Raw genomic sequence first — 17492 nt, forward strand, 5'->3', positions numbered from 1 at the left:
TTATTTTTAAACAAATTGATACAAATCTTAATATAGTTTTACAATTACATTTATTATTTTTGTTTCTCTCTTTCAGTATTTACTGACTCTACCCGGACGGAAATTGTAAGTAGGCAATCAGTAGGGCCTACTAAGAGTACTAAGGCCTTTTTGTGCCTCTCTTGCCAACTAATGTCCTACGTTGGCAGCATCAGGTGGCGTTGGGTAATGGGTAGGCCCTAAGTAGACTGCCTCCATTGACGTAACATAACCACCTTTCAATCGATAAATATAGATATGTACATATGAGAATACACATTATATTCTAATTAAACAAAAGTCATGCTTCATTTCAAACGAATCATACTTAATTTTAACAAAAATTTTCTATTACGGCATTGTTAATCACGAGTAGATAAAAAAAATAACCCTAAGATAAATAGAAATTTTATATAAATGATGATATGAATGTAACCTTAAATATATCTCATTCACAATTAATATCAAGTTTACAATATATGAACATGTGATTCGTGAGCTTATTCTGGGGAACTATTAAATAATAACCAAGAAATTAATACAAATTAAATGCTTACACTGAAGTTTACTTTTCTTATTTCATACAAAAACATATTGATTCAACATTATGTAATTGACATTGAAATTACATATTCAATCAACACAATAAGTGCAGACTTTTGTTGCATAATTTTCAAAGATATTATAAGTTTTGATATTTACATACGCTAATTAAAAGTTTGGTCTAGAACCAACATTATGTAATTGACATTGAAATTACATATTTAATCAACACAATAAGTATAGCTGCTAGGTATACCTAAAATTTTTTTACAACAAAAGACGGAAAATGAATGTTTAGGGAGTTTTATGTAAGTTTTCTTGTGCCTTCGAAGATTATGATTATTGTGTAGATAGATAAAAATATCGATCAGAACAGCTTAATCATTTCTTGGAAAAAAAAAACTAAAAATTAATGAAAATTATGTATAAGGATTTTTTCTCTCTTACTTTGGATGTTAATAATTTCTTGGAAGATTTAAATGTAAGAATTATACTTATATCCTAAGAAATTATTTTATTATTATGAAATTTCGAAATGGCCATGCTAACGATAAGTATTAGCTTATGAAATTATTTAATATAATTAGTATTAAAAAAATGTATTTCGATGTATAGGGAAAAAAGGGTTTGTTAATATAATTTTTAAATTTCCATAAAACATAAATAAAAAGAAAATAAACTAGAATGATTAATCGCGTTGAAGAAAAAAATTTGCCAACAGTTGGAATCAATCCTCAGATAGCAAAACAAGAATAGTAGTGGCATAAGCCCATACTACCTTAGCTATCGAAACTTCGAGGGAAGGGAACTTAGTCATATATGTTCATCGATAACCTCCGGGGCTTGTCCTACAGTTCATAACAATTATGATGAGGAAAAATAATTAACCAGAGGTTATAGCTGAACTGCCATCCTTAAAAAAATTAGCTGAACATTTTTCAAAATAATACTAGATTTCAAATTAAGTATTAATGTACGGAAAAAAAAAAAAACGTTTTGACATCAAATTCGGTGCATATAATTATGAGCATTTAGTTTCACGATTTAATTAAATGTAAGATTGATAGATAACATTCAAGCAAGAGCGAGAGTCAGTTAAATATATATAGCATATGCTCGGTTGCAGTCAAAAGAGAAAAGCTCATGTCGTCACTTGCTTTGGCTGAGTGCTCAGATATATAGCTATAGTCAACATTTCCACTCCTCTCCTCGTAGGCATACATTCGGTATACCCCTTCTACGTGTCGCCAAAATATGCGCCTATATAATCATTTCCACGCGAATCCACTTCTCTTGTTGTAGGCGCACGCTCTTCGATACGAGTCTCGCACTCTCGAAAAATGTGCGCCTTGGTTCGACGGCTGGCCGCGGCGGGTCGCCCCAATCAGTGGAAAAAAGTTGTCGCACCGTCGCACGCCGTAGCATCAGCGTTGGGTTAGGCGAATTCAATATCGGAACTTTTTCCCTCGATCGTATTAATCGTATATATAGCTATACGATCGAGGGAGAATGTTCCGTCGAGCAGACAGCACAGCAGTGAAGGGGCATTACCAAAGACACGCGGAAATTAAAAATTGTAATATTTATAACACAAGTGCCTATCACCCAATGACCCGGGGCGCTAACTGGCCTCTCTATTAAATAATAAAGTATTAATTATTAACACAAGCGCCTATCACCCGATGACCCGGGCAGCTTACTGGCCACTCTGTGAAATAATAAAATATTAATTAATAGCACAAGCGCCTATCACCCAATGACCGGGGGCGCTAACGGGCCTTTCTATTAAATAATGAAGTGTTATTTATTAACACAAGCGCCTATCACCCGGTGACCTGGGGCGCTTACTGGTCGCTTTATTAAACGATATATATTATTAATTAATAGCACAGCGGTCATCAGGCGATAGGTGCTTGTGCTGTTAATTAATATTTTATTATTTAATAGAGAGGCCAGTAAGCGCCCTGGGTCATCGGATGACAGGCACTTGTGCTATAAATTAATAATGTATATCGTTTAATAAAGCGACCAAAAAGCGGCCCGGGTCACTTGGTGATAGGCCCTTGGGTTATTCATTAACCTTTTATTAATTTATACAGCGGCAAGTAAGCACCCTGGGTCATTGGGTGACAGGCACTTGTGTTATTAATCAATAATACATATCGTTTAATGAAGCGACCAGTGAGCGCCCCAGGTCATCGGGTGATAGGCGCTTGTGTTAATAATTAATATTTCATCATATAATAGTGTAGCCAGTTAGCGCCCCGGGTCATTGGGTAATAGGCGCTTGTGCTATTAATTAATATTTTAATATGTTACAGAGTGGCCAGTAAGCACCCCGGGCCATCGGATGATACGCGCTTGTGTTAATAATTAATACTTTATTATTTGATAGAGCGGCAAGTTAGCGCCCCGGGTCATTGGGTGATAGGCGCTTGTGTTAATAATTAATATTTCATCATATAATAGTGTAGCCAGTTAGCGCCCCGGGTCATTGGGTAATAGGCGCTTGTGCTATTAATTCATATTTTAATATGTTACAGAGTGGCCAGTAAGCACCCCGGGCCATCGGATGATAGGCGCTTGTGTTAATAATTAATACTTTATTATTTGATAGAGCGGCAAGTTAGCGCCCCGGGTCATTGGGTGATAGGCACTTGTGTTATAATATTACAATTCCTAATTTTCACGCGTCTTTGGCAATGCCCTTTTACTGCTGTGCTGTCTGCTCGACAGAATATTCTCCCTAGATCGTATAGCTATATATACGATCTGGGGAAAAAGTTCCGATATTGAATCCGCCTAACTCAACGCTGCGTAGCATTGGCGTTAGCAATCTCTCTACTCATCTCTGGTGCTGTTTCACTACCAAGCTTGGACCCAGTGTTGTGGTCAGGATAATTTGTCCAGCGAGAAATGCCCTCGATGGCTAACTTCAGCTTGTACATGCTTGTACAGCTAGCATGGAGTCAAAACCATAGAGATATTATACATACAGGAAGCGAGCTTTGTATTCGTTTGTAAGTGAAAGCGTATATACTGTCGCTGTAGAGAGAAGAAAGATTGTTTTGGTCTTGCATCTTTCTCTAACCACTTTTCTGATTGGCTGCTATCCTACTGTATATATAGATAACCAATAGAAAACCAACAAGAGAAGAGGTTTGAGAGAGATGCAAGACCAAAACGGGTCATGGACATTTTTCCCCGCACTTTTCCCACCGTTAGATGGCACTTGTAAAGTTGACAATAACTAAGTTGCCTGTCACCCAATAACTTGGCACGCTTACTAGCAACTTTACTTAATAACAAAATGTTAATTAATAACACTAGTGCCTATCTCCAGATGACCCGGGGCACTTACTGGCCGCTTTATTAAATAATAAACTGTATAATTCAATAACACAAGCATTTATCACCCAATGACCCGGGGCGCTAACTGGCCACTTTATTATAATTTGTCTTTAAATTGGCCAATAAGCACTTCAGGTCACCTGGAGATAGGCACTTGTGTTGTTGATCAATTAATTATTATTTAATAGATTTTAGAGTAAGCGCCCTGCGTTATTGGGTTATAGAGGCTCGTGTTATTCTACTGTACAATTTATTTCTTAATAGAGCGGCCAGTAAGCGCCCCGGGTCATCGGAAACCAGGCACTTGTGTTATTGATTAGTTATATATTATTTAATAGATTTTCGTGTAAGCGCCCTGGGTCATTAGGTTATAGGTTCTTGTGTTATTATATTTTACAATTTATTTCTTAATAGAGCGGTAAGTAAGCGCCCTGGGTCATCGGGTAATAGGCACTTATGTTATTGATCAATAATTTGTTATTTAATAGATTTGCGAGTAAGTGCCCCGCATCATCGGGCACTTGCGTTATTAATTAACATTATAGTATTAAATAAAGTGGTTAGTAAGCGTGCTGGGTTTTTGGGTAATAGACAACTTGGTTATAGTCAACTTCACTTGCACCATCCAACAGTGGAAAAAGTGATGGGAAAAATGTCCATGACCCACCCGAACAATCTTTCTTCTCTCTCTAGCGATCGTATGGGATCGTGGCTCGTTCACTTCCTCTATGTATAATATTTCTATGGTCCAAGCGGAGTATGTATACAAGCTGAAGTTAGTCACCGAGGGCATTTCTCGCTGGACAAATCATCCTACCCTCCACCCTCAACAATGCTTGGACCCATGTTGGGATCTTTTACCACTCTCTTATGTAAATTTGCAATTAGGACAGGATCGCTAGGTGTTGTCCCACTGTCTATGATTACGTTCGAATAAACCGTATTCGTATCCCAATTGTATTCTCGACTGTAACGCCATATCTGCAAGTATCAGATATTTAATATCATCTTATTAAATATCGGCACGTATACAGTGTACGTACCTTAATCAAAATTACAAAGAAGAAAACACTCAAGGAGGCTTGGGCGTTTGGTGTCGTATCTATTGAGGGGCCCCTGTGGGGTACTTGTCAAACAAATGATTCTTCGTAATATTTTTTTTATAATCATGTTGAATATACACATGTGTGAACAAAATAGCAATAATACGCGGAAAAGTCATTGGGAAAATCGATATTAAAAAATTTATTAGTTTTCCCGAGGTACCTTGTGTAAAGATGACGGCCCTGCCACGATAATGCTGACAACACTGTACTTTCTTGCCCTCATTTGCTATTATATACCTATACTTGTGTTAGACTTAAATTTTCATGCTTGTATGTTTATCAATGGACAGCGCATGCGCACTTACAGTACCTGAACAAAACAATTCTCATGTTCGATGTTTTCCTTGCTATTTTCTCAAAATTTAACGTGTTGATCCTATTCTTTATTTTAAATAATAGAATCTTTATACTTTCAAGTACATGTAGCAATTTAATGTGTGGGCCCACAGCTTTTTATCTCGGTACGGTAGTCTATTGAATTTTGGGTTCCGTAAGGTTGCGTGTCAAAATGACGAATTTTCACAAGCGATTTTCTCGAAAATAAATGTGTTGATCTACCTATTTTGTTTTCCTAAAAAAATCTAGCAAACTTTATCTATATAATCTATGAATTTCAGACCTAGTCAGCATTTAATTCAAAATCGCCCAAGCCTCCTTAACCTGCAGTGTTTTGATTATAATTTTTTTACATTAAATTAGCTCTTCAGTTCTTTGATTTCTTACACCATTTGTCAAGTGGGAAAGAGTAACGTATTCCTTACGTTATATTATTCAATTATCTACTTAAAAGGGCAAAATTTTATAAGAGAGGAGTTAAAAACATGAATAGTGAATGTTAGTAATTTGTAATTTAGTAAAAAATAACTTAAACAAAACCAATCAATTTGTATTTTAATTTCAATTCAGATTTAGGTACATACCATAGACTTATACGAATAGACTGCATGGCTCAATGAGCTGGCTAACGCCAAAATCAGAGAAAGAGCGCAATGCATACGTATCTCTTTCTCTTTCAAACCATGAAAGTAGTGGGGGGACTGCGGGAGGAGGAGAACACCTGATGCACCTAGCTTTCTCCGAACGGGCGGATCAGGTGTTGTTCTCCTCCCGCAGTCTCCCCACTACTCTCGTGGTTAGAAAGAGAAAGAGATACGGTATGTATTGTAGGATGTAGCCAGCTCGTTGCCCCGTGGGCCGCGCAGTCTACCTACAGGCCTACGTAGTCAAATTGACATAAGGATGGCACAGTGCACAGTGCACAAGAATAACATTCGTTGGTATATCTATATGTGTGAAAACGTAAAGCATAACGCGCTGTGCATTCCCAATCAAAAACTTCAATGCTGAATCAATGCTGAATCAACGTTGATTTTAGCAATAAATCAATACTGAACCAACGTTGAATCAACGTTGATTCCATGAATGACGGAACACTGAAATCAGTCGTTATTTACATTGTTGATTGAACACTGATTCAACGTTGAATGAACACTGATTCAACGTTGAATCAGCGTTGATATAAACGTTAATTTATAAATAGAAAAATATAATATGTATTCAATACAGTTTAACATCAAATAACTGAACCCCCCTGTTTTGGTGTTATCATTCGAATAGTACCTCCATAACCGTCAATATATCTGCTCCAAATGTTATTATACTACTTTGTAATTTTTCAAAATTTAATTTTAACGTTTTGATCAACGATGAATCAATGCTGATTTAACGTTAAATCAGTATTAAATCTACAATGTTAATTACGACTGATTTAAGTGTTCCGTCATTCATGGAATCAACGTTGATTCAACGTTGGTTCAGCGTTGATTCAACGCTAAAATCAACGTTGATTCAGCATTGAAGTTTTTGATAGGGTTATATACATTTAGGTATACCAACCAATGTTATTCTTGGGCACTGTGCACTGTGCACCTTATGTCAATTTGACTGCGTAGGCCTTATTTGTATAAGTCTACGGTACATACACATATTGTATGATATTGTAAACGTGCTGATAGATAACATATTAAACATCTGATACTTGCAGAGATGGCGTTACAGTTGAGAATCCGATTGGGGGTTACAAATATAGTCTTAACCTCGGAGCAGCGTTGGGTTAGGCGGATTCAATATCGGAACTTTTTCCCTAGATCGTATATATAGCTATACGATCTAGGGAGAATGTTCCGTCGAGCAGACAACTCAGCAGTAAAGGGGCATTGCCAAAGACACGCGAAAATTCAAAATTGTAATATTAATAACAAAAGTGCCTATCACCCAATGACCCGGGGCGCTAACTGGCCACTCTGTTAAATAAATAATTTTTAATAACACAAGCGCCTATCACCCAATGACCCGGGGCACTTACTGGCCACTCTTTTAAATAAATAATTATTAAAATAACACAAGCGCCTATCACCTCATGACACGGGGCGCTTACTGGTCACTCTGTTAAATAAATAATTATTAAAATAACACAAGCGCTTATCACTCAGTGACTTCGAGCGCTTACTGGCAACTCTGTTAAATAAATAATTATTAATAACACAAGCGCCTATCACCCAATGACCCGGGGCACTTACTGGCCACTCTTTTAAATAAATAATTATTAAAATAACACAAGCGCCTATCACCTCATGACACGGGGCGCTTACTGGTCACTCTGTTAAATAAATAATTATTAAAATAACACAAGCGCTTATCACTCAGTGACTTTGAGCGCTTAGTGGCAACTCTGTTAAATAAATAATTATTAATAACACAAGCGCCTATCACCCGATGACCCGGGGCGCTTACTGGCCACTCTTTTAAATAAATAATAATTAAAATAACACAAGCGCCTATCACCTCATGACCCGGGGCGCTTACTGACAACTCTGTTAAATAAATAATTATTAATAAATAACACAAGCGCCTATCACCTCATGACCCGGGGCGCTTTCTGGTCACTCTTTTAAATAAATAATAAATAAAATAACACAAGCGCCTATCACCTCATGACCCGAGGCGCTTACTGACAACTCTGTTAAATAAATAATTATTAATAAATTACACAAGCGCCTATCACCTCATGACACGGGGCACTTACTGGCCACTCTTTTAAATAATTAATTATTAAAATAACACAAGCGCCTAGCACCTAATGACACGGGGCGCTTACTGGCCACTCTTTTTAATAAATAATTATTAATAACACAAGCGCCTATCACCTCATGACACGGGGTGCTTACTGGTCACTCTGTTAAATAAATAATCATTAAAATAACACAAGCGCTTATCACTCAGTGACTTCGAGCGCTTACTGGCAACTCTGTTAAATAAATAATTATTAATAACACAAGCGCCTATCACCCAATGACCCGGAGCGCTTACTGGCTACTATTGAATAATAAATTATCAAGAAATTATAAGAGCGGCATTTAAAAAGATCTTTGTCGTACTAGATAGGCAATTAAAATTGTGATATGTTTACATATGTTATCGATCAACTTTTTATTATTTAATAGTGTTGCAAATAAGTGTCCTGGATCATCAGGAAAAAGGTGCTTGACATATTTATTAATAATTATTTATTTATTAGATTTGCAATGAGCGCCCCAGGTTATACGGTGATAGGCGCTTGTGTTATTTATTAATAATTATTTATTTAACAGAGTTGTCAGTAAGCGCCCCGGGTCATGAGGTGATAGGCGCTTGTGTTATTTTAATTATTATTTATTTAAAAGAGTGGCCAGTAAGCGCTCGAAGTCACTGAGCGATAAGCGCTTGTGTTATTGTAATAATTATTTATTTAACAGAGTGACCAGTAAGCGCCCCGTGTCATGAGGTGATAGGCGCTTGTGTTATTTTAGTAATTATTTATTTAAAAGAGTGGCCAGTAAGTGCCCCGGGTCATTGGGTGATAGGCGCTTGTGTTATTTAAAAATTATTTATTTAACAGAGTGGCCAGTTAGCGCCCCGGGTCATTGGGTGATAGGCACTTGTGTTATTAATATTACAATTTTAAATTTTCGCGTGTCTTTGGCAATGCCCCTTCACTGCTGAGTTTTCTGCTCGACGGAACATTCTCCCTAGATCGTATAGCTATATATACGATCTAGGGAAAAAGTTCCGATATTGAATCCGGCTAACCCAACGCTGCCTCGGAGATCGTCGGGACTGCAACTCTACCGTTGCGCCACTGCGACCACTTATGCCCATACTCTATACATGATTGGTCTACCTATTCTATATCTTACACCGCGGCCGTATCTGACTATCGAAACTATAGACATAAAAGAAAAATAGACTGCTCGTTCTTATGTACGGCGCTGAAGCACAAGTAGAAGGAGACACAACATCGAACGTGGATATATGTCTCTCGCACATTGCCAAAGGTGGAGATCTGTCTCTCTCGCACACTGCCAAAGGTGAAAATGTGCAAGAGAGACAGATATCCACGTTCGATGTTGTGTCTCTTTCTACTTGTGCTTTGGCGGCCATAAGAACGAGCAGTCTATTTTTCTCATATATCTATGGTCAAAACATCGAAAGGTCAAGATTCTGTCTGATTCATCCAGTTTAGATGTTGTGTTGAGGTTAGTTAGCTGGGAGCTGTCAAAAATGAAAATTTTAATTATTTATTCTATTCTTAATCAATCTATTAATCTAATTAACTACCAATGTATCATTTATTAAGTATTACAATTTTACTATCTCTTTTCGGAATGCATTGTTTCATGGCACGTTTCGTGCGTCGGAAGTTAAGTTTATGAGTTTATCAAAGTTTTACCGTCTTAGTGATGTTTTCACTTAGATTTATTTAACTAGTTAAGCATGTGCGTAAGTTAACAGTTGGCTCTTAGAGCATCATACGCTGCCAACTAGCAGCAACACCCAGCAGAAATATGTTTATGTTGAATTGTGGATATGAGTACTTTGATGTCGTATTAACGATTGTTTTTGAGTAAACGTTAAAATTTATCACTTTTTACTTATATTTTTTTTGTATTGCCATTACTATGACAGTTAATTGATTCGTAAATACATGCATTAACTTTATTGTGTACCTTTTTTCTTTCATGATTCTTCAGATTTTGGCTACGCCCGTGAGTTGGAGACGCGTGCGGCCTTCCTGGAGGTGTTGACGAAGATCTTGCAGCAGGGCACTGAGTTTGACATGTTGGCCGAGACGTCACGAGCAGAGCTGCACAAGCAGCTAGTTCAGTTGGTGACGATGATCAGTGACAAGGGAGAGTTGCCGATCGCCATGTCACTAGCCACCGTCGTCCGGGCCGACGAGATGGACGAGCTCGCCCGCGTTCTCGTTAATGTCTTTGAGTCAAAGCACCTTCTTTCCTCGCTGCTCTGGAATATCTTCCACCGCGAGGTCTCCAGCTGTGAGAATGTACAGACGCTCTTTCGTGGCAACAGTCTTGGCACCAAAATCATGTCCCTTTGTTGCCAGTTGTTTGGTGCAGAGTATCTGCAAAAGCTCCTTAATCCTTTAATAGCGCCAATGCTCGAGGACAAGTTAACGAGCTACGAGGTCGATCCGGCCAAGCTTGAGTCCGGTTCTGATATCGAGCGCAATCGCAGCAATCTCATCAAGCTTACAAATGAGGTCTTTGACAAGATCGTCAGCTCTGTAGACAGGTTTATTTTTGTAGATAGCTAACAACATCTTCAGATTTATTGCTATGATTAGTAAAAACGTGCAAATTTGTAGCTGGGCTTTACGGCTTTTTATTAACCATATAATTTTAAACTCAAACAAGGTTTTCTTTTTCATTAAAGGTGGTATGTTTTGGCCTGCTGTGCTTTTCGATGTATGTTTACATTAAAAGTAATTGTATAATTACTTAACGTTAAACTGAAATAATTTAAATGTCCTTACCACAAATACGTTCCTGTCAAATAGCTTTGAATTTGTTGATGTATATAATTCTTGAATGTTTTTTTTATAACACTTACACTGATTATCTTTTGTACACAGCTTTCCACCAAATCTTCGAATGATGTGTCACTGCTTGTATCAAGTGTTGTGTAAGAACTATCCTTCTGCACCTCAGAATACAGGTACCGTTGGTACAATACTGTTTTTGCGGTTCATAAACCCGGCAATTGTCTCGCCCCAGAAATTTGGCATTGTCAAAGTGAATGAGTTGCCGCACAACGTACAGCGTGGCCTCATGTTCATGTCAAAAATCCTACAGAACATTGCGAACCGTATCGACTTTAACAAAGAACAACACATGGTGTACTTCAATAATATGCTCCGAAAGCACCAGGACAAAGCCCACTACTTTTTTATACAAATATCCAAGGACGTCGAGACCAACACGCAGGCAGACGAGTCCGAAACATACGTCACTGAGCCTAACCACGCAGCTCTCCACAGGCTACTGTACACACACCAGGAGGGCATTAATAATTATTTAAGTAGTAGTCGCAATTACGGCAAGGATGTTGGCAGGAGGCCTTTTGACAAACTTGCCATTCTACTAGCGCATCTTGGCGAACCACAGCCTAAATCGGCTGATTTAGAGTAAGGAAAGTGCGAATGTGACAAAGGTTCTTTGAACCAAAACTTATGTGCCTTATTGTTTTTTTGTCTGATAATTATTTATTTTGTCCAACGAGATTATTATTAGCCTTTTCTATTTTTATAACTCGAGTATTTTTTTTAATATTTATTTTAAGTTATTTAGTTAAAATAAGTAGCGTCACTTTCTTTGAATCTCAAAATTGCTTATAACCAATGACTATATATGTGTATATTTATATGTATACATATATATATATATATATATATATATATATATATATATATATAATTATATGTATGTATGTAAATATAAACGACACGATGGCTCACTATGGCTCAGCGATAGAGTTGCAGTACCATCAATCATAGAGGTAAGGCAGTATTTGGCGCGGTTAGTACTTGGATGGGTGACCGTTCAAGTCTCGCCGTTTCGCCTCTGCTGTTCGATTCGTGGGTTGATTGACTGTTTTTCTGTCCCTTTGACATCGTAAGCGGGAGGTGTGCCCAATTTCTGCCCCGTTGTCTAAGACGGCAGCCCTGCAGGTGACACCAGTTCAGAAATGAGGCAGATACACCGGGCTGTTTCGGATCAAGTTTTTCCTTCGGGAGATTTCCCGGGGTTTTTCTAATCCACACAACGATTGTCATGGGCGAATGTGGAGCAGTTGTTAAGGCCCTCCCCCCGTCCAATCCCACCCCAATTCTTTCCCAATCCCAAGTGCTAATAAAGTACCTCTACGAGAGAGCCGGACGTAAAGCACTGTAATATATATAGATCATTCTACGAAAACTGGCATATTTAAAGGGCTGGAATAGAAAAACGCTTATAATGGATTTTTTATTTTTGAAAACTCTGCTAGATCTGCATGACAAAAACTTTTACCATGACTTTCTTCTTTTATTAAAAAAAATTGAAGCATTAAAGTCTCTCATGAAATCTTATTGAAAAATAAGATAAAGGCTCTCTTAATGAAAATTTGACTTCAGTATTACATGAATACCATGTACTTACCACCAAAATTTGTACAAGTTACTTTGTGAGTTGATAATTCAATTTCAATCGAAGATACACAGCATTACGGGCTCTTACGAAATCGTTGAAAACTCCAAATTGTGACCGCACCAAATGAAACCTCGTCCTTATACGTATACCATGTAAAAAATAGCTATATTTTAACCCATCACCATCCGAGTTGGTAACCAAATGCTTCGCGAAGTAACATGATATTCTTTAGCATTACGGGCTCTTTGCTTTTATTTTGAGGAGATAATGACTGCGAGCACATCTCAGGTGGCGCCGCCAATGTTGGAGTTCAGTACCAAATTTTCCAGCATGAAAGCATTGAATCTCATGGAAACGATTCCATTTTATTTAACTGCAATTATATTTTTATGTGATAATTTATAGGATTAGTACTTCTTACATGATATTGGTATACTATATCGAATTCAAATTACTTTAGAATGATTACTACTCTCTTTTCGTTACATAGTTGAAATTAATTCCATACTATCCAAGCAAGGTGAGTCAGCTTATCAGATGTGCCATCTAAAGAGCCCCGTGACCCTTTTTTTCTTGTTATTCTGCTGATTTTTTTTTTCTTGAATAATTTTTTTTCCATAAACTACTCTAACATCTTGTAGTAAGTACCAGTTCCTTAAAGTACCTCATGAAAATAGAATTGTAGTTAATTAAAATAGAACCGTACCGGACCCACACGATCCAATGCTTTTATGCTGAAAATATGGTACTGAACTCTGACATTGGTGGCGCTACCTGAAATGTGCTCGTAGTCAATAATTTATAAATTCACGTGCCTGTAGCACTGGCTTATCGTTATATTATGAAAATGAGAAAAAATTTATGCAACATTCTCAACCTCAATAGAATACAAAACGTCCTAACTAAAAAACTTTAATTGCGTGCATTTGCAATAGCATTTTCCGTAGAAATGTTAAATTTTTTAGATTTGAATCCCGCAACTCAAACAGCATCTAAGTCTCGGATACAATTTTTTTTAGTTTTCTTCAATGCATGAAAATATTGTTAGCGTTAATAAGGATTATTAGGATTATTTGTCGTAGAAAAATTTGAAAATCTGTATTTTCCTTTAAGGCGTCGTCAATATCTAAATTTTTTAGTGAGACTCGAGCTGGTAACGCTTAAGGTGGTTCTTCACCTAACCCATTCACTTAAACTTACAGAGAAACTTGAAGGGATTGTTATTAAAGTTATAAGGCATCTTCTCTTAAAATTTCAAGTCCCTTTATCAGCCAAATTTTTGAAAACAACTCAGTCAAAAAATGCACTTTTAACATGTATTCTTATGTAGGTTACTTTTCCATACTACGATATCATGTAATATCTCGTAAAGTAGACTTAAGATCGTAATAGAAAAAGTTTGTAGTGAAAGAAGAACTTTTCAGCTTTGTAATAATATAACAAAAGTATGGGCTAATCAGGGAAATAGTATACGATATTTAATCGTAAACGTAATCAGTTATCGATCATGCAGAAATCGGCGGCAACGTCTGCTTGAGTAGGAGCGTACATGCCATTTTCAGAACCTTGCGTCAAAAAAAAATTTTTTCATAGCTCTTACTCTGACTTTATTAGCACGTTTATTTGTATGTAAATGCAATGATATTATAGTCAAGTGCCAGTACAACATATTTTATGTTGCAAATAATACGCTAATCGAAAATTAGAAAACCACAGGGTCCCGTGTCGCTTTGATACGGCACCATCGTGAAGAACCATCTTAAGCTCTTTTTTTGCATTAATTACTAAAGGAATTGGTTTTATGATCTGAATTCTGTTGTACCTTTAGCAGAAGAGTTTCTCTAATTATTTAAAAAAGTTTTCATATCGATATCTCCGTACATGGCATTGTCATTCATTAGGTCATAAAATAGACTGTTTTCGGTAGAATCACACATATATATGGATCATTTTACAGAACCTGCGATATTTTTATGCCTTTAATGTGGCTTTTTAACCAAATAATAAGAATTTTTTATTTTTTGCAATTTATGTAAGATCTAAACTAGTTGAAAAATTTTTGCCCCAACTTAACGATCTTTTTTAAAAATCTATGTTAGTTTAAATGCAATTTTTATGTTTCATTTCAAAAGAGCGGTCTTTTTTTACAACTGTAAAGCCACAAGTGGAAATTTTTCAATGAAATTTTGTTTGTCACATCTGCTCCACTAATCTTATTATACACAGTAGCCATAAATTCAGTAATTTTCAAATTCATCTGATATTAAGGGTGTTGGGCAGTGGTTCCATGGAGCGGAAAAGCCAGCGGAACATCACAGAGGAAAGAGTCCCTTACCACCATTGTAATGAGTTACGCGTTCTGCTCCCGCTGGGAAAAATGTCCATGGAGCGTAACAAAGCTGAACGTAATGGCGGAAGCTGACTAAATAATGATATAACTTTATTCTTTGATTATTATTACTGGTTTAAAATATCTGAGCATGATCATAGCTGTGATAGTGATGTTTCTATTGTAATGAATCATACGGGAAGTAATGATGAATTACATCAAATGTATAACATCGAATGTTTTCCGCTAAAAAGCTGTACCTTTTTTTGGCTGCTGTTGTGGTAATGTCACCCTGACGCGCTTTTTCTATTCCGCTCCATGTGCACGATGGACATTTTTCCCCAGCGAGTGTGGAACGCGTCACTTACTAAAATGGTGGTGGGGGGAACTCTTTTCTCTTTCCGCTGGCTATTTCCGCCCCACATGTAACCGTGGCCTTACGGTAAAGGCCGCTTATTTTACCGGAAAACACGCTCTGTATTTGTGACCACACTACAAATAGCCACATTAAAATTTGAGTATAGAAAATAGTAACAGTATTTTCGTAAGTAATCTCCGGAATACAAATAAAAACGATTAATTCCTAGTCCCTGGAAATTAATCACTTGGCCAAATTAAATCATTTGTCGCGCGCCATCTAAAAGTGTGAAAACTAGGCTTCATATATAAAACATCTCATACTTGAAAAGAAAATTTTTTGTTGTTTTAAACTATCAAAAAAGGTGCTAAACACCTCAAATTTTTAGATAGCACATGGTAAAAAAAATTTAAAAAATCAATGTGTAGGTATCAGAAGCCGTCCTAAAAAAGTTTCGACTTGAAATAATATAATCCATTGTTTTCAAACATAGTCTTTATAGAATATTGCAGTTTTCGTAACGTGACCCATATAAGTACGACCCATCTAAATACGTTCAACATAATATATATTGATACATTTTATACATGAATTCTGAAATCTATTGCGAATTAACGTTTGTTCTTAAGTATACTTGTCAATAAATTTTAAATTGCATATGTCTATAATAATCTTCATCATGTACAATTTTGGGTGAAGATCTTGTGGCAAAAATCTAGTTTGAACGGGAAAAATCACAGTGTTCCAGTTTAGTTGAGAGTAAAAATGAAAATATTTTTATTAGACGGTAAAAAATAATGAAAGATATTGGACAGTAAAATAAAGAAACACCTTCAAAATTATTTTAAATTTCCTTCATTTTCCTTAAATTAAAATTTTCCTACTGTGATCATCTTAATTCACATTAATTTACGAGCCGTGCGTTGTACTTAAAAAAATTTTTAAAATAAGTTTCTTATTCACGAATTCACGATTGTTACTAGATTAAGGGTGAGATTAAATGGAGTCTGCCATTCTTCAGACTGCCAGACTCCATGTAATCTCACCCTAATCCTAAAAAGCTTTTGATACTTTTATTGTAGCAATATTCTTATTTAAAAGGCTTTTCATAGTACTTGATGGATTGAGCTCATAAATTTTATATTAAGACATAGTAAACAACCAAGAAAAATGAAAACAGAGGAAAATTATTATTATGACAGAGCATTACAAAATTAAAATTTGTTATAAAACTCGAAATTTATTATTAGAAACGTATAATGCCAAAATGTATTTTTGCACTCAATGGCATACCAATAATTTTTAAAGCAATACAAAACATTATCCAATCTCACTGTATGTTTCCAGTTTACTTTTTCCAAACAACATGGCATGGATTAAAAGTGACAAATTTTTCAAAAACATTGAAGAAGCTGTAAAAAAACTTGACCCACGCGAAATGGAGCAATATAAAAGCCTTAAGCAAATAAATATTTTTTACGAAAGTGGAATCAGCAAAAAAAAGTACCCAGTTTTTTACTACATTGCCCGGAGATATAAGTGAGTCGCTGGCATGCCAAATATAAGAACAATAAATAAAAAATTTAATACGCTATGTTAATTTTTCACTCACTTCAGAGCCGCTGATATGAACATCAATCTACTCTACTTGCATGTGATGATAACCCTACAGTCATGTTGGGACTTGCCATTTGAGCTAGTAGTGGATCTCACTCACGTCAGCCCTCAGAACCGCTTTCGTTTCGAATACATGGAAAAGTGGCTGAAAATAGACGTAGGTCTCAAACGCAACCTCGTGGGTGTGTACTTCTACAACTGTAACAGCTTTGCTCGTGACTTTATAAAGTTTCATGGTCTCGGCAAGAATCTCGGAGACAAAGTGCACTTTGTTAACGATACCAAAAAATTTGAGGAGTTTATTGAAAAAGATCAGCAACGACTGCCTGGTGCTACTGTAACTCTCAACAATGATCTCACGATTTTCACGAATGCTTTGAAACTCGCGAATCGAGATACAAAGGTGACGATCAAGGTTGGACCTAGTACCGTACAAGTCACCGAGAAGACGAAGATCTTGGGCCAATTGGTGTACGTCAATGACGTGTATTACGTCTCTGAAATCGATAGAGTCATGGTCGTTGATGACAATCAGTTTACGCTTACAAAGAGCGACGAGTCGCTAAATTTTATACATAATGAATGTGAATCCATTATTCAGGCGGTTATGCACATCCGTAACAGGTAATAATATACATTTATTA

General features: G+C 36.5%; 1 protein-coding gene across 1 annotated transcript in view; it reads left to right on the forward strand.

Annotated features, from left to right (window-relative positions):
• The window catches only part of Nf1 (neurofibromin 1), a 394222-nt gene that overhangs the window by 263249 nt on the left and 113481 nt on the right, over positions 1–17492 (forward strand). Inside the window, exons 13-16 of the mRNA XM_089597624.1 lie at positions 10088–10649; positions 10990–11541; positions 16579–16770; positions 16849–17472. Coding sequence (XP_089453750.1) covers positions 10088–10649; positions 10990–11541; positions 16579–16770; positions 16849–17472 — 1930 coding nt within the window. The remainder of the gene's footprint in view (positions 1–10087; positions 10650–10989; positions 11542–16578; positions 16771–16848; positions 17473–17492) is intronic.

Source organism: Copidosoma floridanum, unplaced genomic scaffold (assembly GCF_036245765.1).
Source record: "Copidosoma floridanum isolate Cflo_tuat_1 unplaced genomic scaffold, Cflo_Japanese_pri ptg000034l, whole genome shotgun sequence".
Classification (NCBI taxonomy): domain Eukaryota; kingdom Metazoa; phylum Arthropoda; class Insecta; order Hymenoptera; family Encyrtidae; genus Copidosoma; species Copidosoma floridanum.